Source organism: Haliotis rufescens, unplaced genomic scaffold (assembly GCF_023055435.1).
Source record: "Haliotis rufescens isolate VD_foot unplaced genomic scaffold, xgHalRufe1.0.p SCAF_21, whole genome shotgun sequence".
Classification (NCBI taxonomy): Eukaryota; Metazoa; Mollusca; class Gastropoda; order Lepetellida; family Haliotidae; genus Haliotis; species Haliotis rufescens.
This window is the reverse complement of record NW_025963902.1, coordinates 5,396,228-5,421,538: the sequence shown is the minus strand read 5'-3', so window position 1 is coordinate 5,421,538 and position 25,311 is coordinate 5,396,228. Positions and strand designations below refer to the sequence as shown.

At 43.6% G+C, this 25,311-nt stretch overlaps 1 protein-coding gene across 2 annotated transcripts; it reads right to left on the bottom strand.

Moving 5' to 3' along the window:
* Positions 1–4,498: 4,498 nt before the first annotated feature.
* LOC124133368 lies at positions 4,499–17,457 on the bottom strand. Of its 2 annotated transcripts, XM_046497751.2 has the most exons (4): positions 17,213–17,457; positions 9,712–10,596; positions 7,909–7,965; positions 4,499–5,397 (listed from the first exon to the last, which is right to left on the bottom strand). In XM_046497751.2, exons 2-4 carry the CDS (start codon positions 10,392–10,394, stop codon positions 4,536–4,538), a joined length of 1,602 nt encoding a protein of 533 aa, XP_046353707.2. In that variant the 5' UTR covers positions 10,395–10,596; positions 17,213–17,457; the 3' UTR covers positions 4,499–4,535. The 2 variants fall into 2 exon arrangements, with proteins under 2 accessions (XP_046353707.2, XP_046353709.2); XM_046497753.2 differs by lacking the exon at positions 7,909–7,965.
* Positions 17,458–25,311: the final 7,854 nt, after the last annotated feature.

Genomic DNA, 25,311 nt, shown 5'->3' with positions numbered 1-25,311 from the left:
CATTACTCACAGATGTGTATATACACTGTGTCCTCCATCGCCATGAAGTTAAAGGCACCTTTGCGATGTATGATGTGTGTCTATTTTTAGTAAGCTGATGAAATAATGATTCGATTGATGATGATAATGTCAATCACAGGATTGTCTGATATGTTTACAGGCCGTGTCATATAGCTGGAATATTGCTGAGTAGGCGTTAAACACCAAACAAACATGGAAGTCAAGTAAATCCTTATTCGTGCATGAACATTTTGCTAAACCTGCTGTTGCCTGACATGGAAACAAAGCAAGGCTATTGCACATGCTGCATAAGAAATACCGCCGATGTGGACTTATTGTTCATTGGCCTGCGTCCTCGCTGGTTTCCAAGGTCGTGTCTTGATTCGTTGGTTAAAAATAGCATCTATTCCGCAAAGCGGTCGTTTGTATTCTCAAGTGATGGAAGAACACAGTGTATTTGTACATGTGACATAACATGGTAGAGATTAGGGCTGGGACAAGTCCAAATTTACTACCTGGGTACCCAACCCCCTATTACCCGACCCTACCCGGGTACATGGTGTAGGTCTCATGAAATACCTACAAAATGTCCGATTTGGAAAAGTCTGCCCTGGCAAAATGTATTAAGTAAGATACACGTTTAAAACGATCTGGTCATGCAAACACTGAAGTTTACTGAAGTTTTATCTTTATTAAAACCTATGAAAGTCAGAAGGAATGGGTGCATAGTCAGAAAGAAATGGGAACATTAGTGACTTGAAGTGTTACCATAGAGTTTTAGATAATTTTTGTCATTAAACAATATATCACGTGACTAACCACGGGTCCGGGTATTTCTATGGGTACACGGGTCCTACTCTGTACCCACCCGACCCGGGTACCCGGGTTACCCGTCCCAGCCCTAGTAGAGATGGTTCATGTATATATATCTTATGCATGTGTAATTTTAGTGTTTTTATGGAGCAATACCATTGTTTGAGGGTAAGGGAAGAAATACAGAGGACTCTTTATCCTTTCATTCTGGGTGTTTGTATAATAGAATATTTACGGTAATGTCTGTAATGTATTATATACACTTGTGTTAAGAATTCAATGAGCTGTGGTAAGAAATGAAATAAATGTTTAGATTAGATGAAACATTTATTTACGCAATGGACAAGGGAGTATTTTGTCTATCACGTTAGATGACAGGGTGGCTTCCAGGCCGGTTGGGACATGTGACATATCTTTCCTATGATGGAGATGTGAAACTTCTTTATTATTTGTAACAACAGGGACCACCTCTGTGGTCTTGTGGTAGAGCGGCTAAAACAAGGACTGAAGTCAGTATTCTGTGTCTGAGTGGGGTATTCATGTTAAACTGTGGCATGGTATATCTCAGTGGGCTAGCCATATGAAATCGGCGTTAGTCTGGACTAGTACAAGCAGATGCACGCACGCACGCACGCACGCACGCACGCACGCACGCACACACGCACATGCATGCAGGTCGCTTTATAAGTGCAATAATCTTGGATGCGACGTTAAAAACCAAATCACCTCCCCTCACCTGTAACAACCCTTTGATGAGTTAACATTCATCCTTCATGTTTGCTTATCAAAGACTTGGTGAGAAATGGTGGACAATATTAATCACTGGATTGTCTAGTCCAGACTTGATTATTTACAGATCGCCATCATATAGCTGGAATATTGCTGAGTGCAGTGTTCAACAACAAACCAACCAACCAATATTGTCAGTGATGTCACGAGTTGATCAGAAAGATGGCCATCTTTTGGAACATATATACAATATAGTATACGTAAATCTATAGTAAATTTCATAAAAAAATATATATACACCAGAGTATCTGAAAAAACATTCCCTTTGGTGTAAAAAGCAAAATAGTGAACATCATATCATGAATGGATCACTGGAATTCACTGTTCCAGCTGTCTCTGCAGATTCAGTCACTGGCTGTGAAGTATGTTCACCATGGAGGGTCCTGTCCACATGTCCACATTGGCCTGGGTCACCCCAGTCTTGTTGTTTATACTGTGTATCATATATCATGTATATTCCATGTTTATACAACTGGTCAGCATCCTGTATATACCTCACCACTCTGGCCATTGTTCATACCCCATGGCAGTAAAAGTTACCTTTGGTCTATGTACGTGTTTGTTTTTGCGATCTCAACATTATGACCATGGCTCCATGGTCTAGTGGACCTGATGGCAATACCATGGAATGGCATCCCTGCCACTAAAAACAAGTTCTTAATGTTGGATGTGTTCTTCCAAGTTTGCCATGAAGTATCTTGACAAAGCCTTAGAATAGAAACAAATGGAGCAGTAACTTCTAAGAAGAGGTGGCACACAGTAAAGAGTTACACCCCTTCGCCTACCAGGATCTGCTAATCGTTTGCTGGAATCCCTGATCCTGAGTTATGATCGTGCGCCCCCTTTCACAAAACTCCCATAATTTAACGCATCATCCCGAGGCAAGGGAGTAAACTGACTGTAAAAGTCAAGTTTCCACCCTTGCGCACCTTGGCTGCAAATTTCCTGGTTCGATCGAAGGCCAGATTACGGGTTATGTCCCTCCTATTGACCAATCAGATTCCACTTCTTCGTATCACTTGATTCAAATAAAATGGCGGCGCCCAGTCAAGACAATCTGATCAATAATCAAGATCTGTTTTATAATAAAATGGATGCATCAAATCACCTGAGCACCTTGACTAAAAACCTGAAAAGATTTGGAAGAAATCTGTCGACGCCCATTTGACGGTACACATGAACAGCAAATCCTGCAATCGACACGGCTGCGATAGCTTTGCGGAACGCATCCCTGGATTGTCCACACATTTCGAATCCTCGTGGATATCACGACCGCTTCCGTGGTCCAGTGGATAATGCCACTTCACGGAGAGAGGAAGGTCGGTGGTTCGATTCCCGGCCGCGCCATAGCAGAAGACGTTTAGAGATGGCACTTTAGAGATGTTACTCTGTGGAATGAGGGTATAAAACAAGTTTTAAGAACTTGTCGGCTCGAAGTCAGTATACTGTGTCTGTAGTGGAGTATCCATGTTAAACTGCATTGTGTCTCCGTGGGCTAGCACTATAAAACCGGCTTTATTCATCACTAGTAAAAGAAGTCGCACACCCGCGTCCGCACACACTTGTATGCACGTTGCTTTACAAGTTGGGTAGCCTAGTGGTTAAGCGTTCGCTCGTCACGCCGAAGACGCGGATTCGATTCCCGACATGGGTACAATGTGTCAAGCCCATTTCTGGTTACCCCCGCCGTGATATTGCTGGAATATTGCTAAAAGCGGCGTAAGATCAAACTCACTCACACCTATACAAGTGCAATAGTCTTAAACGCAACGTTAAACCTATTTCAACCTCACCTATCAACTCATTCATAAGCATACACCGAGACTCCATTACAAAATTGAAAAGTGCACACCTGGCATCGACTTAAAAACATTCTCAAGCAGACCTGTTCGGATAAGATATTGCTGTACCATTCATTAATAGTTGTACTAGATCCAGACCCGTGAAGATCCCGGGTTAGAATAGGTCTTCAACAACCCATGCTTGTGGCAAGAGGCGCGGGTTGCGGGATCGGCTGGTCAAGCTCGCTGACTTTGTTGATGCATGTCATCGTATCCCAATTGCGTGGATCGATGCTCATGATAACAATCACTGGATTGATGGTTCATACTCTATTATTTACAGACCGCCGTCATATAGCTGGAATATTGCTGAGTGCGGCAACAAGTCTTTTTTCGACAAGCATGCAAAGTATCTTTCTTTACAAGCTGACACTATGTGTGGGTGTTGAGTTAGAGTGCGTGAGTGAGTATGGTTTTACGCCGCTTTTAGCAATATTCCAGCAATATCACGGCGGGGGACACCAGAAATGGGCTTAACACATTGTACCCATGTCGGGAATCGAACCCGGGTCTTCGGCGTGACGAGCGAACGCTTTAACCACTTGGCTACCCGACCGCCCGTGTTGAGTTAGAGGGAAACTATAGGTTTATGGTAATTGGCAATCATAGCAAGTGTTTAACAAGTCATTTAAACCTCTGTGTTTGTAAATTTAAATTTTATTGTCTATCAGGGGGCACGGGTGGCCCAGGCGTCTAAGGCGCCGTAATTCGCTGTGCAGGGTTGCGTCCCTTGGGCAGGCCAGAAACCTATGATTGTGGGTTCGAATCCCGGTTCGGCCCGATTATGTTTCTAGGTATGTCAGCACCATACCCGTGCTCGTGGGTTTCACCGAAGTGGTAAACGTCTAAGACCTGCACCACTTCGGGCTTTCCTCCCACATTAAGCTGACACGCCGTGATATAACTGGAATACTGTTAAAAGCGGCGTTAAACCCAACTCACACACTCACTCTAATTACGTCTGGGTCTTGATTAGAAAGAATCTCAAACCAAGGAACACAGTTTACCTTTAAAATGGAATAAATGACACAACAGGAAAGATAAATGATTTATTCCAGCCGAAGACAAATACTCACTGATGACATCTATCCTTCAATCGTGGGTCCACCTCGCTATGGACATCAGGTCTACTACTTTCTGCATCTGTCTCTTCTTGATCTTATATTCTATTGGAAGCTGATCCCCCGCACTGGGAACGGTTGATTTCCGTATGGACTTGGTCTTTGGCACTTCATCAAAGGACACCGACAAAACATTAGCACATCTTTGAGACTCATTAGACCCCTGTCCTTGCTTCGAATCCTTCTTTGTGTCACACGTCCGTCCAACAAGCTCTGGCAAATGTACTTCCGGTGTCTCTTTATTATCTCCCTTTCTCTCCTTGACCTTCGGCTTCGTAACCTTGGCGGTCCTGAAGCCTGTTCTTAGACATCCGTCTCCAAGGAGAGCTGTTGACAGGAATTCTGACAGTTTAACACTGGTGGACTTTTGATGGTATGTTTCCCTGAGAAACTCCACCTGTCCCCCCTTAATATGCTTATATTGGAGAAATCGTTTGAAGGGAGACTGTAACTGGTCGAGTAACCGCTGGGTAGCCGAGGAGGAATCAGAGCTGGGTCTGGATCCTGGTTTGACGGTTAATTCTGCGTCTTGTCGAAGCAGGATCTGAGGCAGTGTGTTGGATTTTTGCAATTCGCGTTCCCTTCTCAAACGTTCGTATTCCTTCATATAGTCTTCGGTTGTGTCGTCTGCTCGGCTGTGTTGATGGTCTGCGGTGTCGCTGCTCTTCTTCTGTCGAACTGGAGTCAGGCTTGGAACGCTGCGGGTGTTGGTTAAAGACGGTTTGTCCCCCTTCTTTCGTTTTGGGTTGTCCCCCTGGGGCGTCCTGTCATGGCCCCTCTCCTTCTCCTTACCCCCGGACTCCGCGGACATGACGCTACTGAGGTCGGAGCAACTGGGGAGAAGACAGATATATAATTATTGTTTAGTGTTAACTTTTATTTTTTGTTGTGTTTTGTAGTTTAACGCCGCAGTCAGCAATATTTCAGCTATGCGACGGCAGACTAACTGATCGACCCTGGAACACACAAACCAGTGACTGACATCACATGAGCATCGATCTACACAATTGGTCTATGATGGCATGCATCAACAAGTCAGCCTGCCTGACCACCCGATCTCGTTAGTGGCCTCATAGCTTCAGACTGCTAAAAAAATAGAAATTGTCAGCCACAAAAATTACATTGTTGCAATGTGTTTTCTTTAAAAAGTGTTCAGGCTCATAGTTTCAATTAAAAAAATATCTGGTTTAGCAGGGTAGCTGAAAATATATAATCTCCAGACAAACTCCCAGCAACCCCCGCCGAATGGCAAACAGTCGGTCCCTTACGACAAGTATGGGTTGCTGAAGACCAATTCTAACTCGGAACTTCACGGGGGACAAGCAGGTTTGAAGAAGTATAATTCTAACCTGGATCTTCACGGGAGACAAGTATGGGCTGAAGAAGACCAGTTCTAACCCGAAACTTCACGGGGGACAAGCATGGGTTGAAAAAAAGACCAATTCTAACCCGAATCTTCACGGAGGGGTTTAGTGAGTTAAACATTGTTTCGATGATGTCACGATGTGTCGTCTTTATGTGACAGGATAAGACCTGGTTATAGGGTAATCTTCTGGATTGTAAAACCCGAGAGAAGAGAGCCCGGGGAAATGAAGTCCCGATGACGGAGGTCTAACTCACGAGTCTCCTCCCGAGGGTTTTCAATCCCAAATATAACAGAGGAGTGTGCTATGATCACATTACTCTTGGATTAGAACCCATGATCAGTACATCCTGTCGTGACAAAGGGACCTAACTCCGCCCTGCATTTGTCACCATGTCTATCCGTGCCACACAGCTATTAAAGAAGGATTTTGGTAGTTGGTCTAATATTATTATGAAAGAAAGGTGAAACACAGAGTAAGCAGTATAACTGTTTTATCACGGGAACCGGTAATCCAGTGGTTGATTGCCTGAACAGCTATCCACGCCTTCGGGGTACATAATCAGCAATCAGTTGTTGCTTGTTGCTGTTGTTTAGCGCCACTCTCGGCAGTATTCCAGCTGTATGACGGCGGCCAGTAAATAATCGAGTCTGGATCAGACAATCCAGTGCTCATCGATCCGCGCCATGGGGATACGATGACATGCAAACAAGCCAGTCACTGAGCCTGGCCACCCGATCCATTTAGTTGCCTCTGATGACAGGCATGGGTTTCTGAGGACCAATGTTCTTACCTGGAATCCCCACAGATGAACCAGCATTGATGATATCAGAGAATTGTTGTCATAAAGTATACTGATTTGCTCCCGTATAGTTTGTTGGTTGGTTCGTTGTTTAACGCCGCACTCAGCAATATTCCGGCTATATGACGGCGGTCTGTAAATAATCGAGTCTGGACCAGACAATCCAATGATTGACAACATGAACATCGATCCACGCAATTGGGATCGATGACATGCATCAACCAAGTCAGCTAGCCTGACCACCCGATCCCGTTAGTCGCCTGTTACGACAAGCATAGTCGACTTTTACGGCAAGCATGGGTTGCTGAAGACCTATTCTACCCCGGATCTTTACGGGCCGCTCCGGTATAGACTTGCCTGATTCAGTGTTAGCATACAGCTGTTCAAGACACTCGTAGATTTCGTATATGTTGGATATAACTACTCAGGGAAACACTCAAGATGTACAGTGATACCTCGTTAACTCGAAGTCATTGGAGTCGTCACATCGAGACATCCGTATTTCGAGACAAGCGGAGTGTCTTTAGTGCTGGGTGCCGTTGTACCAGGTCTTAGCGGTAGTATTAGTATTTAATTTTGGGAAATGCCCGATTGTATATTTGATATGTTCTTGATGCGTAGCTTCCGGTTTGGATTTTGTTTGCTAGATTTTGCCCTTGTTTCCAATCTCATTAAAATCAGATCTTAGTTCTCGCTACCCCTTAAAAAGATCTGAGAACATCTCATTACGGGTCACGTCAGAACGACCTTTCATCTTACCAATCAGAACGTCGCTAACCTGATCAGGAAAGTGACAGTCGGAATGTGTAAGACTATTTGCTTCAAAATCATCGACTATCTCTCGCTTCAGTTGGATAAACATTTGAAACGGAAGGGACTTCCATAGCCCGTGGGAAGTACTGCCAGACAATCTCGGCCATCTATTAGACATTCCAGATATTTTTGTAAAGTTTGTAAATTTTCAATAGAGAGCTTTATAAACATAATTTTCAAATGGTTGCCTGGAATGAAAGTGCCGTAAATGTCCAAAAGCGGCTTTCTGACTGGCCAATGTCCCCTTTTTGTTAGTCTTTTTTATTGGCAGTACGCTAAAGATTGTTCTGACGTGGGGATGTCCTCAGATCTTTGTTTAGGTAGCGAGAACTAAGGTCCTATTTTAATGAGATTGCCCTTGTTACCTTGCGTCCGTGTCGCCGGGGAGCAGTGCAGTGAAATCACATGAGTTGACAATAGAGCTGGAACACAAAATGGGTGTGGTCAAAAACATGCAAAGGGGGCGTGGTCAGTGACATACACAAGGACATGGTCAGTGATATGCAGTGGTAGTGAGGTCAGTTACATTCGTCGGGGGCGTGGTTAGTGACATACATAGGGTGTGGTCAGTGACATTCAATGGGGTGTGGACAGTGACACATACACAAGGGGCGTGGTGCAATACATGGGGGCGTGGTTCGTGACATCTGGGCACTACATGAAATATCCAGTGAACGTGAACCTGCTATAATTTGTGCCGTGCCGTGGTGGATATAGGTAGTGGAGGATGTATGTTGTTTTACACCGCAACCAGCAGTGTTCCATCCATATGACGGACTGTAATGAATCTAAGTCTGAGTAAATGGCGGCATGGTTAACGATCCACGCCGACGGGGAACAGTGACGAACGTCATTCAACGTCATAGCTGTAACCTCTGCAGTTACTATGGTTACGTTAATCAAGGGTACTGGGAACCTTTTCTACCTTGGCACCTCCGCAGGAAAATTGGTTTGGGACACAATACATTAAAGTAATAAAATCAAGAAAGTTTTTAAACTTCCAAGATTCTGAGACTCGATGAACCATTTTTTTTGGTGCAAACATTAAAGTTAAGTAAAGTTAAGAAAATCCTCGGATCCTGAAACCTCCTTAAAAGGACACCTATATTTTACCAAGAGTAATAATGTACGCAAAATGCTGGACTATTCGAGTCTTAGGATTTAGTATCGTCACTTGATTGTCTGCATTAGTGACCAACTCGTGTTATTCCGGGACAAGCCGAATAGCGACTCGTGCCCCTCTCTTGGCCATTTTTTGCGACCGGGTTCCGTCTTAGCGCAAACGGGCATACCTAAAACAATTGTCAACTCGTTGCGTAATGGTTCACATATTATTTCCCCATGTATTTTATACATTTCAGATGCAATTTAAAGCACATTGGGGCGTGCGGAATTATACAGTATGATTGTACACATTTAACTGTGTCTTGGGTATATGTTTAGATGCAAGACATATGTAAAATCAAAAATTATTACTGAGGGATTCTTTGACGTAGAACTGAAATCATACGCGCATTCTGAATGGTTTGTCGTATTTTCGCACATAACATTCATCGATAGGGGGACGAGTCTTCTTGCAGGTTACGGGAAGGAGCGAGTTGTGACGAATGGATTGTCTGGTCAAGATTCGATTGTGTACAGGACGCCGTCGTAGGGTAGGAGTACTACTGTGTGGCAACAAACAACCACTTACTTTTTTTGGTACAAGTTGCGTGCGTGGCGGATGCTACCGGTAGGGCAGGACATGCTTACCCTTTTATCGCGAACACCTGGTGTCATCACTGATTTTCAGTGATCCATTCATATAATATTAAAAGCTATTTTGCCTTTAAAGCCCAAAATAATTTGTTTCGGTAGATAGTCTAGACTGATTTTTCGCTGGCCTTGACGTGTTATATTGACATATTTAGAATAGGCAGAAAAATGTCATTTGTGTCTCGCCACCTTCAATCTCGGCCATCAAGCTCTTACCAATCCACAATACGTTTCTTAATAATATTGTTAAAGCATCATAAACAAAAGCTGGGCACCGTTCCACAAAGCGATCTTAGCGCTAGGACTATCGAGAGCTAGGGTTAAAGTATGGTAGCTGAGGTCACCTTAGCGCTAAGATGGCTTTGTGGCCCAGGGGTCGTTGTATCACAACATGCCCCAGTGGCCAAACTAACCATATATTTTTAATCCTGATGGCGTAGGGATCTGGGACGTCAACCCCAAACTTGGGCGGCGGCCGGGACTCCTTCCCGACATCCGCCACAGTATGGCACTTCCGGTACTGAGCCATATAGTCGCTGGCGTCACTCACGTGTCGGAAGTGGTATGGTGTGTACTTATGTTCGGAGCAGAGACGCTGAAACACAGAAATGTACGGTTTCCGTTTTGACACCGACGCACCACTGTTCTGTGGTCGAGCCTTGTTCTTTGCCCCTCCCCACGCGCACATGATACCCTCCTCTCCTTCATTAATAGGACTGCAGAAACACTTCCTGTTTGACAACGAACACGATTTGAGCTGCTCTCCGGAGGAAGATTTCCCATAATTGCACATACATTTAGGTGTCGTCTGCGCGACTTCAAGCGCCTCGTTTTTTGGAGAGCATTTGTCTGGTAAATCATTATATTCCTCGTCCTCCTCTTCAATAACTGCACTCCCTGACCATTTGCATACGAGGGAACCATTAGCAGCGGCGACGGTGTCAATTTCTGGAAAAACGGTTCGATGCAGTTTGTCACAGTTCTTTGGTATGACGTCATTGAAATGTGACTGAAACTGAGATTCGTAGTTCTCGTTTGGTTGTTGCCATGGCAACAGTCCGCCATCTTTGATTTCGATGATACGGGTTTGTGTCATACCATCACTTCTAATTACACCACGGCAAGATTGACATCAATTCTTTATCAGACCTTGAAGGGTTTCCTTCCAATAAGAGCAATGGTCGACTTTTGCGGTGAATAATTGAGTGAACGCCAAGCAATATAGCCGCGATGGTGTGATTCTGTGGCGCAGGGGAGAGTCACAGCTGACGCCAGACACCCATTTCTTGGGAACTGATCTGAAACAAAAACAAGGACATTTATTTCCTCGCTTCAAATAATTAAGGATCTTGTTTATAAGAAAACAAACTTTAATTTGCTGCTTCTATCGATTCACCCTGAAAGGAGGAGGAGGAGGAGGAGGAGGAGGAGGGGGAGGGGGAGAGGCGAAGAATAGTTTTTTTCACAACACATTTTTTTGCAGGGCATCCAGCGGGTCCGACGAACAGTAGTTGTTGTTTTTTTCTTGGGAAGCTTTAAGACAATTATTTCCCCCATAATATCGGTCCCTTAAAACAACTTGACTCTCATCGCAATATGTTGACACAACACGTGATAACAGATAAATTAGGCGAAGGTGAAATGGGGTTTAAGATTATTATTTTGCACTTAAATAGCTTCTGCATGCGCGCGCGAGTGTGCTGGTCCGTACTAATGACGTCTTGATAGTGCTGGCCCATAACGATACCATGCCCCACAGTTTTAACATGGATTCCCAACAGGTAAACAGGCTCCGAGCCGACCAGTCTTGCTTTATCCTTAATGCCGAATGCCTGGTGTCCCAGTCTTCTAAGGCGCCGCGATTCGCTGTGCAGAGTTGCGTCCCTTGGGCACGCCAGAAACCTATGATTGTGGGTTCGAATCCCGGTTCGCCCCGATTATGTTTCTAGGTTTGTCAGCACCATACCCGTGATCGTGGGTTTCACCGAAGTGGTAAACGTCTGAGACCTGCATCACTTTCCTCCCACATTAAGCTGACACGCCGTGATATAACCGGAATAATGTTAAAAGCGGCGTTAAACCCAACTCACTCACTGAGCGGGCATGGTAACAACAAGTACCATCTTTCAACGTCTTTTGGTGTGACGCGGCAGGGTACCGAACCAACGACTTTCCGCTCTCTGGGCAGATGCTCTATCCACTAGACCACGGAGGTGGTAGACACAGAAATTCCATCTGAAGGCCTATGTGTCTCAATTCAAGTGAGGCGTTGTTTATCGTTCACTTGCGAGACCAAGGAGTCAAATGACACACAGTTTGTAACAAAGATTTGCTTTACAGAGGGGAGTGTAGCCTAATTCACGTGGTTAATGAGTTCGCTCGTCACGCCGAAGACCCTGGCGATTCCCTCGCCGTGATGTTACTGGAATATTGCTAAAAACGGCGTAAAACCACACTCATTCATTCACTCACTCTCTTAACAAAACGCCCCGCGAAGACCTGGGTTAGAATAGGTCTTCAGCAACCAATGCTTGCCGTAAAAGGCGACTATGCTTGTCGTAAGAGGCGACTAACGGGATCGGGTGGTCAGGCTCGCTGACTTGGTTGATGCGTGGATCCCAATTGCGTGGATCGATGCTTATGATATCAATCACTGGATTGTCTTGTCCAGACTCGATTATTTACAGACTGTCGTCATATAGTTGGAATATTGCTGGGTGTGGCGTTACACAACAAACAAACCCAATTGCATGGGTCGAGGATCATGACATCAATCACTGAATTGTCTGGTCCAGACTCGATTATTTACAGACCGCCGCCATATAGCTGGAATATTGCTGGGTGCAGCGTGAAACAACAAATAAACAAACAAACAAACAAAGCCAATTACATGGATCGATTATCATGACACCAATCACTGGATTGTTAGGTCCAGACTCGCTTATTTACAGACCGCCGTCATATAGCTGAAATATTGCTGGGTGCGACGTTAAACGACAAACAAACAAATCTTAACAGAACTGTTTAGATTTACCTGTGGTGAAATCCAGTATGCTCCACGAAACTCAAACGACAACAGCTGTTTTCTGATGGACACAGGTCCGTTCAAGTGAACCGCTTTGTAAGTTACTAGTGTACAGTATGTTGAAATAAAGTCAACATAACAAAGATCAAATAACTTAAGGCTATTTTTTTTTGTTTCGTGACGTATTTGTGCAGATTAATGTTTAAATCAGTCGGTATTCGTCACACTTGGGCGCTCTCACCTGTTTTCGCCCACCTCTTAGACGATTAACACCTTACCTGAGTAACGCTGAAAACTTAAGCTGTATGACGAGGGTCAGTAGATAAATACACCATGTATGGGCACGTCTTCACAATATATACACCCGTGGATAAACACACACCTGGCGCACTCACTCCCAACACAAAGAACCAGTCAATCTGAGTGAGGTTGCTATTATACTTCCTCCGTACTGTTTAAACGAAAAGTATACAAGTCGTTAGTCGTATTGACTGGTTGTGATCCGTGCCAGATATGACCCATGCCAATATGTATATGTTCTGCATTCACCCGTGGCTTTGTAGTCCAAGAATAAGAAAGTTTATCTTGACAAAAAGCAACTGCAAATATAATATTTCTATTGAAACGTGTACGCTGCATGATTGTGTCAGTCAATGACTTATGGTAGATGAATAGCAATTATAAGTATATTCCATCGTATGTTCTGCTATATCGCGTACCGGTCTCTATATGTAGATATTGGCGATTGTTTGTTGATTTTCTTTACGTGATAATGTCAAAAGACATTGTTCCGAGTTTGACAAACCCGACTGATTGAAATTCGGTCTCGACACTTAGTCATGAGCGTGAAGGTATTTGTCAATCAAGACTTTAGGTTCAAAAGTTTATGTTACTGTGAACTGTGAACTGTGCCTGAGTGTGAGCACACGAAATGTGAGACAGCATTTTAATTGGTTGGCTTTAGCTGATTTTCTGCACAATAATTTCTTAAGATCTTTCATAATGCTCGTTATAGTCGGTACGTTCACTGAATGATTTGTCAAGATGGTAAAGATATCACTGCTTGAATGACACCCAAAGTGAATGAGTATGGTTCTACGCCGCTTTCAGCAATATTTCAGCACAATTACGCCCGGGGGACACCAGAAATGTTTCTAGGTTTGTAAGACCTGTATCACTTCGGGCTTTCCTCCCACATTAAGCTGACTGGAAGACTGTTAAAAGAGGCGTTAAACCCAACTCACTCAGGAATGGGCTTCACACATTGTATCAGTGTGTGGAATCAAACCTGGAACTTTATCGTGACGAGCGAATGCTTTAACCACTGGGCTATACCCCCAACATTCGACACGCTCATTATGTTGAGTATGGAGTGATGATCCCCTTTGCACAAATACTGACTGACCAACAGGTGAGTGAGTGAGTTGGGTTTAACGCCGCTTTTCACAGTATTCAAGTTATATCACGGCGTGTCAGCTTAATGTGGGAGGAAAGCCCGAAGTGATGCAGGTCTCAGACGTTTACCACTTCAGTTACACCCACGAGCACGGGTATGGTGCTGACATACCTAGAAACATAATCGGGGCGAACCGGGATTCGAACCCACAATCATAGGTTTCTGGCGTGTCTAAGGGACGCAACTCTGCACAGCGAATCGCGACGCCTTAGACGACTGGGCCACCCGTGCCCCCACTGACCAACAGGAGTGAGTGAGTGAGTGAGTGAGTGAGTGAGTGAGTGAGTGAGTGAGTGAGTGAGTGAGTGAGTGAGTGAGTGAGTGAGTATGGCTTTAAGCCGCTTTTAGCAATATTTCAGCAATATCACGGCGGGGGACACCAGAAATTGGCTTCACACATTGTACCTATGTCGAGAATCGAACCCGGATTTTCGGCTTGACGAGCGAACTCTTTAACCACTAGGCTACCCGACCGCCCACAACAGGAAAGATCCGGCATTGGCTATGACGCCTTGTGACGATTCCTGGGTGGAAAAGGCCCAAAATAGCCTATGCTTGTAGTCTGAACTCACCGAAAACGCGAACATCGGGTGATTACAATGATTACGTTTGTTTGTTTGTTGTTTAACGCCGCACTCAGCAATATTCCAGCTATATGACGGCGGTCTGTAAATAATCGAGTCTGAACCAGACAATCCAGTGATTGACATCATGAGCATTGATCCATACGGTTTGGATACGATGACATGCATTAACCAAGTCAGCGAGCCTGACCACCCGATCCCGTTAGTCGCCTCTTACGACAAGCATAGTCGCCTTTTACGGCAAGCATGGGTTGCTGAAGACCTATTCTACCCCGAAACTTCACGGGTCACAATGAGTAAGTGAGTGAGTTGGACCTAACCCCTCTTTGAACAGTATTCCAGTTATACCACGGCTTGTGGGAGGAAAGCAGGAAGTGACGCAGGTCTCACCCGTTTACCACTTTGGTGAAACCCACAAGCACGGGTATGGAGCTGACAAACCCAATAGGGGTGAACCAGGATTCGATCTCCTAATCATAGGTTCCTGACGCGAAAACGGGCCGCAACTCTGCGCAGCGAATTGCGGTGCCTTAGACGACTGAGCCACCAGTGTCCCATCGGGTGATTAGTGTGTGATCTGGCTGGTTGTGTATCATCATGTTCCGACGATGTCGATCGGTGGTCATGCTGTCAACCACTGGTTTCTCTGCCTTGCATTCTGATGCTTTGCAGGGCGTTTAGCTGCGGCGTTGAACTACATTCACTCACTCAGATTTTACATATCTGATCATGGGAGCCCCGGAGATGTGGATGCCTGTATGTAATCTTTCACCGGTAAGATAAATTTGTTGTCTATCTGTCCCTCGGGGTATGTTATTAGTTGTCTACCGGACTCGAGGGGTATATACCTTCGGGCTTAGGCAACATAAACTAACATAAACCCATTAACCCATGTCCCCCAGGGGACCGGTGGACAACGAATTTACCTTACCATACAACTGCTGGTATGTCATGCATGCATGCTTTGGTCAAAATCGGTAAGAATACCACAGCTAGGTATTTATCCACTTTTTCCCATTCCTCGAAAAATAGCAGACGACAGAAAACAAACTTAGAGTTATTCCCCCTAGATCTATTTCATTCGGAAAATATCGTAAATATCCGGAGAATGGCGCCTTACATAATTAATTCGAGATTCAAAATTGCGATTGGTATGTTGCAAATGTAATGCCAACAGTTTGGGAACATAAGAAGTGTACCTTACATCGAAAATAAAATAATGGGTCTCAACCAATGAGAATCCGACATTCATATGTTACAGGGTATGACAATGTATACCCTGTTGGCGAGCCAATGCCAGCTTAGGTTATACATGGGCTATATATAACATATATATCCCTCGAGATAGGTCGGCAACTAATATATACTGGTGAAAGCGAAGTAATTGGCGCGATTACACAACCGTGATATGCGCGACAAATAAAACAGTATAGGCAACATAGCTGATCCTATGTACGATAAAACAAGCAATATGAGACGACATATAAACTACCTACCCACACTTACAAGTACCTGCTCGGGATATGAACTGGCTGGCCCTTAAACATCTTATCGTTTCATCTCAGTCAACAACTGATCTCCCGAAATATACCATATTGAAATAATATACACCGAGCTACCTTTGGCAAAACGGCGTTGAAGAAGGAAGTATACAAGACAAGTCCTTGATTAATCTGTAGATTATTTGTACGGGTAAACAGAACTAGTTATTATGCATGTGGTTAAGAAAATTAACGTTAGTAAACGCAATGTCCGGATTTCTAATTCATGATTGAAGGAGCGATAGGGTAACCTAATGGTTAAAGCGTTCGCGTTCAATTCCTACATGCGTACAATGTGTGAAACCTATTTCTGGTGTCCCAAGCCGTGATATTGTTGGAATATTGCTAAAAGCGGCGTAAACCATACTCACTCACCCAATAGATGCAAACGAATCACACATTTACGAATGTACACAGTTTTCAACGTAATACAGCCATCGCTGTTGACGTGATATTATTGACGTCACACTTGATGAGTACGTATTTTAAATGACATCTGTATAACTCTTGTGTATCATAACTCCTATATGTATAATAACTCGTGTGTATTTTAACTCACATCTGTATAACTCGTGTGTATCATAACTCTCATCTGTATAACTCTTGTGTATCATAACTCCTATATGTATAATAACTCGTGTGTATTTTAACTCACATCTGTATAACTCGTGTGTATCATAACTCACATCTGTATAACTCTTGTGTATCATAACTCCTATATGTATAATAACTCGTGTGTATTTTAACTCACATCTGTATAACTCGTGTGTATATTATAACTCATATCTATATAACTCGTGTGTATATTAACATCACAACTGTTTAACTCGTGTGTGTATTATAATTCATATCTGTATAATAACTCGTATGTGTATTATAACTCATATGTGTATAACTCGTGTGTGTGATATAACTCATATCTGTATCACTCGTGTGTATATTATAACTTCTATCTGTATGACTCGTGTGTGTATATTAACTCATATCTGTATTATAACCCGTGTGTATTTTAAGTTATATTTGTATAACTCGTGTGTATTATAACTCCTATCTGTATAAAGCGTGTGTGTATCATAACTCATGTCTGTATAACTCGTGTGTGTATCATAACCCGTGTGTATAATAACTAGTGTCTATCATAATCCGCGTGTTTGTCATAAATCGTGTCGGAACTTTTGTCATGCTGTCGCACTGGAAATATTAACACCTAGACGCTTGTTTCTCAAATTCAATAAGACGCACACACTCATGTAACAATCTCACCCCTAAGGATCCACTATACTGAACAACAAACATACACCGACTTACCTGGGCACGTGTTAAGCCTGCAGGTTCCGGCTAGTGTTTGATCAGTACTGTAGCCGCCCGTCTGTCGACCCACGTACTCCAACCCACCGTCACCTCGTCAATAATGCAGCCATCCATCTCCATGTTGATTGACAGTAATCAATACCACCCCATTGTCTTTTTATGACTAGGAAGCCGAGTAAGTTGTCTAATTAAAATCCTCAACGATGTGATATGTCGCAGAAAGAGATAGCTTCTAACTGGTAGGAAGAGCATATGTCTGGCGTGTGGAGCGTATACTGCTCAAATATAGTCAGGGATTTTCAGTAAAATCTTCAAGCGAGACAATTATATGGACAAAACTGAGAAGCATACAGACCGCCGCCATATAGCTGGAATATTGCTGAGTGTGGCCTCTCTCTCTCTCTCCCCCCCCCCCCCCCCCCCCCTCTCTCTCTCTCTCTCTCTCTCTCCTACACACACACACACGCACACGAGTTCATTCTCCTGATACTAAACTTTTTAGTCAATTTGGACACAGTCAATTGTATCATGTTGAATATTATTTTCTTGGACAAAATCCCTGACCTTACAGAACATATGTAAACACAAATATACCCGACTCGCTAAGTTAGATACCCCGAACACTCAATACGACAGTAAGGTATGTATTATACTCTGATAATCTACCCCTATCGGATGTTGACATGTCACAATGTTTCACATTGTCAAGCAGATGTCGGCGGCTTAGAGAATATCATGTATGAATAACCGTAAGCTTCTTGATAAAGTTTGGATTAACGTATAGATATCACCTGTGTTGTTATAAGTTATTATACCACGGTGTCTGACGGTCCTTGTTGCTATGTACTGGTCCTAGTGACGAGTTGTTCGGCAGTGAAGGAGAGCAGCGCTCTGATTGGTTAGGAACCATGCATATGGCGGACAGATTGGAAAAGAAGACTCAGTGAGTTAGGTGTGTCGCTAGCGGGGATGTGCGCAGTTTCAAGTGTGACCCCAAGACGGCATGATATCCGTAGTGGCATACCAATCGACATATTGCGTTTTCAAGGTTACCTGTAGACGCCGAAAATATGACGTCACAGCACCAGAATTTCAAGCTCTCTCTTGTCCCTAAAATGTGAATCATCTCACTTTAATAGTCGATTTCTATCGCATTTTTCCTATTTTCTAGACTATAATGCTTCATATTGTTTGGGAAAATGATTCCTACAGATAACGACTGAGAAGTATTTTGTTATACATATTAGCTTCCGCGGTGTTGCGACCGTCATATTGGCTGTTTCAATCAGAGGTAGTTGTTGTGATTTGATACCTCTGATTGACCAGTCAGAATCGAGTAATTTCTAAATTCGTGGTTGAATATGAGTTACATGTGTCACTAGCCGAGTGTACTGGATTTTACGAGCTGAATGCGTTTTTACACCATGAGACCATGCATGGTCGATGGGTGGACACGTGTCGCAGAGGCTTATGCAGGGTACTGGAGAGGCACAAAAGCATGCTGTTTTTACAACCGGATTTATTCCAATGATGGTCCACATGTGCAATCAGTGGTTATGATGATGATGAAACACTCGTCTAAGGGGCGGAGGCCAAACCACAAGATGTCATCAAAACTGGTCATCCAGTATCTTACGTGACCCCAAACTAAACTGTCCTTTCCCAGTGAGAGTTGTGACTAGAAAATGGTGCACATAGTAAAGGTGTGAAGTACATGACCAAGGTGGTCATGTGACGCGGAAATACAAAGCCAGGCCAAGCTGACCGGCAGAGAACAATAGGCTAGGCTGAGACCGCAGTAGCCTTAGCACAAAGAATCAGTCACCACATGTTAGATTATGTTACTGAGGTGTGAGTTTGTGGACTAAGTAAACTAATTTATTTAATAAATACACTAATCCTAAAATACCTATGTTTTGGATAAGTTTATACTAAACTACTTTTAAAATAATCCCAAATATATACATCCTGCCACACACGAACTTTCAGCTCATGTAATCCCGTAAAATCCCGCACACCCCGAGAGTGATATCTGTGACACATTGATCCTTACGTCTTCACCAGAACAGAATTTTTTTCGGTGCAAATTGTTTGTGCGACGACACCAGAAATGCCTTGTACCGGCAGTGGACTGGGTCTGGTAACGTAAAAGGTGGACAGGGTCAATCACCAGGTGACTGGGTGTATTTGGGATTGGAATCATAGGATCCTTAATCGCCAAAGGGACGTAACTCTGCACACAGCGCAATATCATGACAAAGTCAAGGGGAACGGGCATCAACCTTGCGCATGCGTGCTACATCGGAATGTGTATTTCCGTTTGGTCAGGGACCATACCTCGTGGGAGGAGGTAGCCACGGTTCAAAACTGTCAGGAATCCACTTTGGAACGAGTCTCATGCACGTGACTATCTCAAGACGCAACACAACCTTGCGACCGTCGTGAACTTGATAGATTGTTTCTGTTTTCTTTCGTCTCCAAACCAAAGCGTATACGTAATGTCTGTTAAGCAGATAGTGAAGTGTCTTCAAAAACGGCCTTCACATGACACGAAACATACGCATATGCGGAGGGATCTATCGTTACGCGGATCACAGTAAACTCAAGGAATATCACTACGCCAATGCTGCCCGAATCATTATGAAAGAAGCGGAATAAGCCGAGGGAGGTCGAGTGGACTCGAGTGGACCCGAGTAAGCATAAGAGATAGCAATACTGGAAAAGATCTCTTGTTTAAAAAAAGATTTGCTTATTTCCTCTTTACAGCGAGTACACAATGTTTCGAAACAGCGTCTCATAGGTCACAAGATGAGACAAACATTATATTTAACTAGAAAAACCAAATTCTATTTGTTGTTTCTTTCTGATCCAACTTTCCTCTAAACCACTGTGTCATGGAGGCAGACAGAAACAAGTTCCAGTACAAAGTATGAGATATCGATTTAATATTTTTAGATAAAAACAGTATTTCATCACTAAATACATAATTGTATAAACTGAAAAGTCGGTTATTATGTTCCTGGGGTAAACTACCGGGCACAAGAAACTATACACCCATGTTTGATTGTGGCTGAAAATGGTATGATGGTGGCTTAAAATGAAACAAACAAGAAATGGTTATTCGATGGTGATGTATTTGATACGGAGTTTGGTTGGTTGGTTGGTTGGTTGGTTGGTTGGTTTGTTGTTTAACGCCGCACTCAGCAATATTCCAGCTATACGACGGCGGTCTGTAAATAATCGAGTCTAGACCAGACAATCCAGTGATAGATATCATGAGCATCGATCCACGCCATTTGGATCGATGACCGTGCATCAACCAAGTCAGCGAGCCTGACCACCCGATCCCGTTAGTCGCCTTTTACGACAAGCATAGTCGCCTTTTCCGGCAAGCATGGGTTGCTGAAGACCTATTCTACCCCGGATCTTCACGGGTCTTTAAGTTTGGAGTATTTCGGCGACTGTTTTCAGCCGAGTGACGTTCTGATACCGTTTTGTAATTTTAGGTCATCTCCAATTTTTAAGTGAATTATTTCTTTGCCCGCCAGTTTAGATTGCCTGAGTGTACACCCGATGTATGTGGTATATATAAGTACTCCGTACATTGGCTGCTTCCGGATCCGCGGGTCATCGTAAGCTGTGCGATCACGCGGACAGATTAAAAACTCATGCGATATTCACGACATCCATTAGAAAACGGACACACCAGGAATGGCGTGTTATATTAATGACAGGTACACTCCATTTGTCACCCTAATTAAACAACAGAGAATTCACCACACTGTATTCTTGTATACTTAAGATTCCGAATACCTTCGATATGTCTCAGTTGGTGTCGTGTTTGTTTGTTTGTTTGTTTATTGTTTAACGCCGCTCTCAGCAATATTCAAATTATATGAAGGCGGTCTGTAAATTATAGAGTCTGGACCAGACAGTCTAGTAACTGATATCATAGGCATCGATCTGACCAATTGAGATACGATGAAATGTATGAACCAAGTCAGCGAGCCTGACCACCCGATCCCGTTAGTCGCCTCTAAAGACAAGCATAGTCGCCTTTTACAGCAAGCATGGGTTGCTGAAGACCTGTTCTGACACTTCAAGGGGATACTTTTGTGTTTAAGGTCAAGACATGAATACAGTTTACATTTATACCAGGTAGAGTATTAGATATCAGTTTAAAAACCCTAAAGGTCCGTGTTGGAATAGGTCTTTAGCAACCCATGCTTGTCTGTCGTAAGAGGGATCGGGTGGTCAGGCTCGCTGACTTGGTTGAAGCATATACTTGTATCTAAATTGCTCAGATGGATGCTCATGACGTCAATCACTGGATTGTCTAGTTCAGATTCGATTAATTACAGAACGCCGTTATATATCTGGAACGTTGCCGAATGCGGCGTTAAACAACAAACAAAGAAACTAAATAACGTAAATACGGACACTGGCGTTAACATTGAATTGCCCATATTAACAAATATCCGTATTAACGAAGTTGTGTCCCTTTAATTGTATGGAGACGTTCCAAACAGGAATCTTACGAAAGACGAGGTTTCCGGACTAGCGGGTTTTCACTGTATTTCGCTGTCGATGTTATTCATCACCAAACAAGCTGTTCCTATATATGCTACCCAAAACAAATCATAGAACACACACACACACACTTGGAGACTTTGAGTACCCACCAGCCATGTCAGATTAACAATACTTAAAACATCGGGCGTTCTTTAACTTCTTTTGAGTAGTATATCCCGGATCGAATCCCGGACTGGAATCAACCCCAAAAAAGTACGAGAATCTGTACTTTTACTAAGAAAGTGTTATCCCAAATATAACATTTGTTACATTTGACCACTTTCTAAATGGCATTGTGTATTCATAGTGTATTAGAGTTGAGGGGACAGGCACCCTCTCATCGTAATACTGTACACGATCAGAATCAGAGATACACATGCACAGAATCGACAAGTGCTGATAACATTGTATCATAAATAATTATTGTTCTTCACGGCTTGGTGTGAGTGAATGTCAGACATGGTCAGTAATCTATGCCCTATGCCCTGTAATCAATGCTGTATGCCCTGTCCAATGCTGTATGCTCTGTCCAATGCTCTATGCCCTGTCCAATGCTGTATGCCCTGTCTAATGATGTATGCTCTGTCCAATGCGCTATGCCTTGTACAATGTTCTATGCTCTGTCCAATGGTCTATGCTCTGTCCAACGCTCTATACCCTGCCAATGCTCTATGCCCTGTCCAATGTTCTATGTCCTGTCCAATCCGCTATGCCTTGTACAATGTTCTATGCTCTGTCCAATGGTCTATGTCCTGTCCAATCCGCTATGCCTTGTACAATGCTCTATGCCCTGTCCAATGCTCTATGCCCTGTCCAATGCTCTATGCCCTGTCCAATGTTCTATGTCCTGTCCAATCCGCTATGCCTTGTACAATGTTCTATGCTCTGTCCAATGAGCTATGCCTTGTACAATGTTATATGCCTTGTACAATGTTCTATGCTCTGTCCAATGCTCTATGCCCTGTCCAATGCTCTATGTTCTGTCCAATGCGCTATGCCTTGAACAACAGCTTTGTTTGTTTGTTTGTTGTTTAACACCGCACTCAGCAATGTTTCAGCTGTATGATCGCGGTCTGTAAATAATTGAATCCATTGATTGACATCATGAGCATCGATTCACGCAATTGGAATACGAAGACATGTATCAACCAAGTCAGCAAGCCTCACCACCCGATCCCGTTAGTCGCCTCCAACGACAAGCATAGTCGCCTTTTACTGCAAGCATGGGTTGCTGAAGACCTATTCCACCCCGGATCTTCACGGGTCGACCCATAAACAGGAGATGATTCACAATGAACCAGATCACATGACATAACCACCCAATCCTCGTAAATTGGGGTAACGGGACATTTTTTCACCAAAGCCCGCTCGGAAGGCATGGTACATTAAACGTGAGTAAGTTGGGATTAACGCCGCTTTGATCAGTAGTTAAGTTATATAACGGCTTTTCAGATTAATATGGGGGAAAAGCCCGACATGATGCAGGTCTCTGGCCTTTATCCCTTTGGTGAAACCCACAATCACGGGTATGGTGCTGTCAAACCTAGAAACATAATCAGGGCGGACCGTGAATCATGTCAACAAAACCTGTATACAAAACATTAATAAAAGGTGCTGTAAACGTATTAACTACAACAAGTGTTTAGTATTACTAATGTTCATCGAACTACTCACCGAACCTGGATGGGAGGCCTGATATCGCCATGAATTACCTCTACATGTACTTGGTGTTGAGCGGGCGGCGGCGCGCCTTCAGGTTCGTCTAGAAACACACTGCACTGTCAACAGTCGCTGGGAAACTAGTATGTAATAACGTTGCATGACCGGGCAGCCAAGCAGCAGACGGTCCTCTCGGGTCAGGTTCACAATATCAGAGATGATATAAATTTGGGTTTTGAAGAGTTTTATATTAGGCTCGTGACTTCTTTTGTTTAGGTTCGATACGCGAACAAAAGGGTGAAAGCGAAACTGATTAATGGCAATAACAGTCAATAAAGCCTGACTTCGTGTTACCACATTTCCTTAGCTGGGCTGGTTTAAATATGAGAACATGACTTAGCTGAGGCTCGGCCCTCAAGAAGGATTGATTTTCACTTACTGCACGGTAAAGATTTATATCACACATGTAGGATGTGTTCATTGAATTATGCATGTAAATGTTCTACATCGTGTTTTCGTTGCAGGTGCAATTGGTCTAAAGCGCCGCAAATGTTAGTGCGGAGTGGCGTCCCTTGGTTATGTCAGGATCCAGTGATGGTACTGATTATGATCCTTGGTTTGTCAGCACCATACCCGTCCTCGCGAGTTACCAAAGTGATAAGCGTCTAAGACCTGCGTCACTTCGGGGTTCCGTCCCACGTCAAGCTGACATGCTGTGACAGAGGTGGTGAGACGAAATTAGGTTTAACGTCGCGTTTTATACAACACCTGTAAAACGACGTGCATGCACGTGTGTGAGTGAGCACGTGCGTGTGCGTGCGTGTGTGACTGCTTGTACTAGTCCGGACAAATGGCGATTTTATAGTGCTAGCCCACTGAGATACCATGCCGCAGTTTAAGATGGATACCCCGCTCAGACAAAGTATACTGACTCCGAACCGACCAGGTTTTATTTTATTGCCGAACGGCAGGCAGGGCAACAACAAATCGACCAATGTTGGGAACGGCTATATATTAGTACAACGTATTCCATCTCCCGATGCAAGGGAGTTATCTGACTGTAAAAATCCAGTTTCCACTATGCACAGTCCAATCAAAATCGCGTAACGAACTTGACATTATGTTCATAAACAACATGGCGACAGCCGTGCAGATTTCGGTCTATTGCAGGGTTTTCAGATCATGTGTGCCATCAACTGGGCGTCGACACATATTTTCCTAATCTTTTCATGTGTGCTCAAGTGATTTGATGCCCTTCGAAAAGTAAGACCCATTTTATTACAATGAAGATCTTCATTTTCGATCAGACGCCGCCGCCATTTGTTTGAATCAAATGCAAGTGATATGAGAGGTGGAATCTGATTGGTCAATAGGAGGGACATAGAAGGGACATAACTCTTAATCGCCTCTGCTGGAGCTACGATCGAGCCAAGAAATTCAAGCCTAGTTCGGCAAGGGTGGAAACTGAACTTTTAAAGTCTGTTTACTCTTTTGCCTCGGGAAAATGAACGTATTCATGTGCGATTCGTTTTAACGTCTTTTGGTTTGATCGACCAGGGGATCGACCCGACGTGATGGAAGGGAAATAACGTTCAAAGCGGAAACTCACTCGCTCACGATAAGAATAAGTGTGTTATGTTGATTGGCAAACAAATCTGGTCCAAAAGCATCCCTCTCGTCCCCCTGGAGGCAGAGTACTGTCCATGTCTGTTTGGTACATATCCTGACCAATATCGGAATTATTGCACATAATAAGGAGACGTCATTGCTGTGCACGTGCAGGGCGTGAAGTAATCTGTCAGTGTGTTGTACTTGTCACGTGAGATTGCTCCGGGAAGGACATCAAATACAGTGTCAACAAGTTA

Bases quoted from the DNA above. Each gene is read 5' to 3' on its own strand.
- LOC124133368 (XM_046497751.2), bottom strand. From the start codon at position 10,394: ATGACACAAACCCGTATCATCGAAATCAAAGATGGCGGACTGTTGCCA. The intron at 7,966-9,711 runs GTTAGTTTGGCC...TTTGTGTTCCAG, and splicing joins ATCAGGATTAAAAATATATG to CTCTATTGTCAACTCATGTG. The intron at 5,398-7,908 runs GTAACAAGGGCA...TCTTCTCCCCAG, and splicing joins CCCGGCGACACGGACGCAAG to TTGCTCCGACCTCAGTAGCG.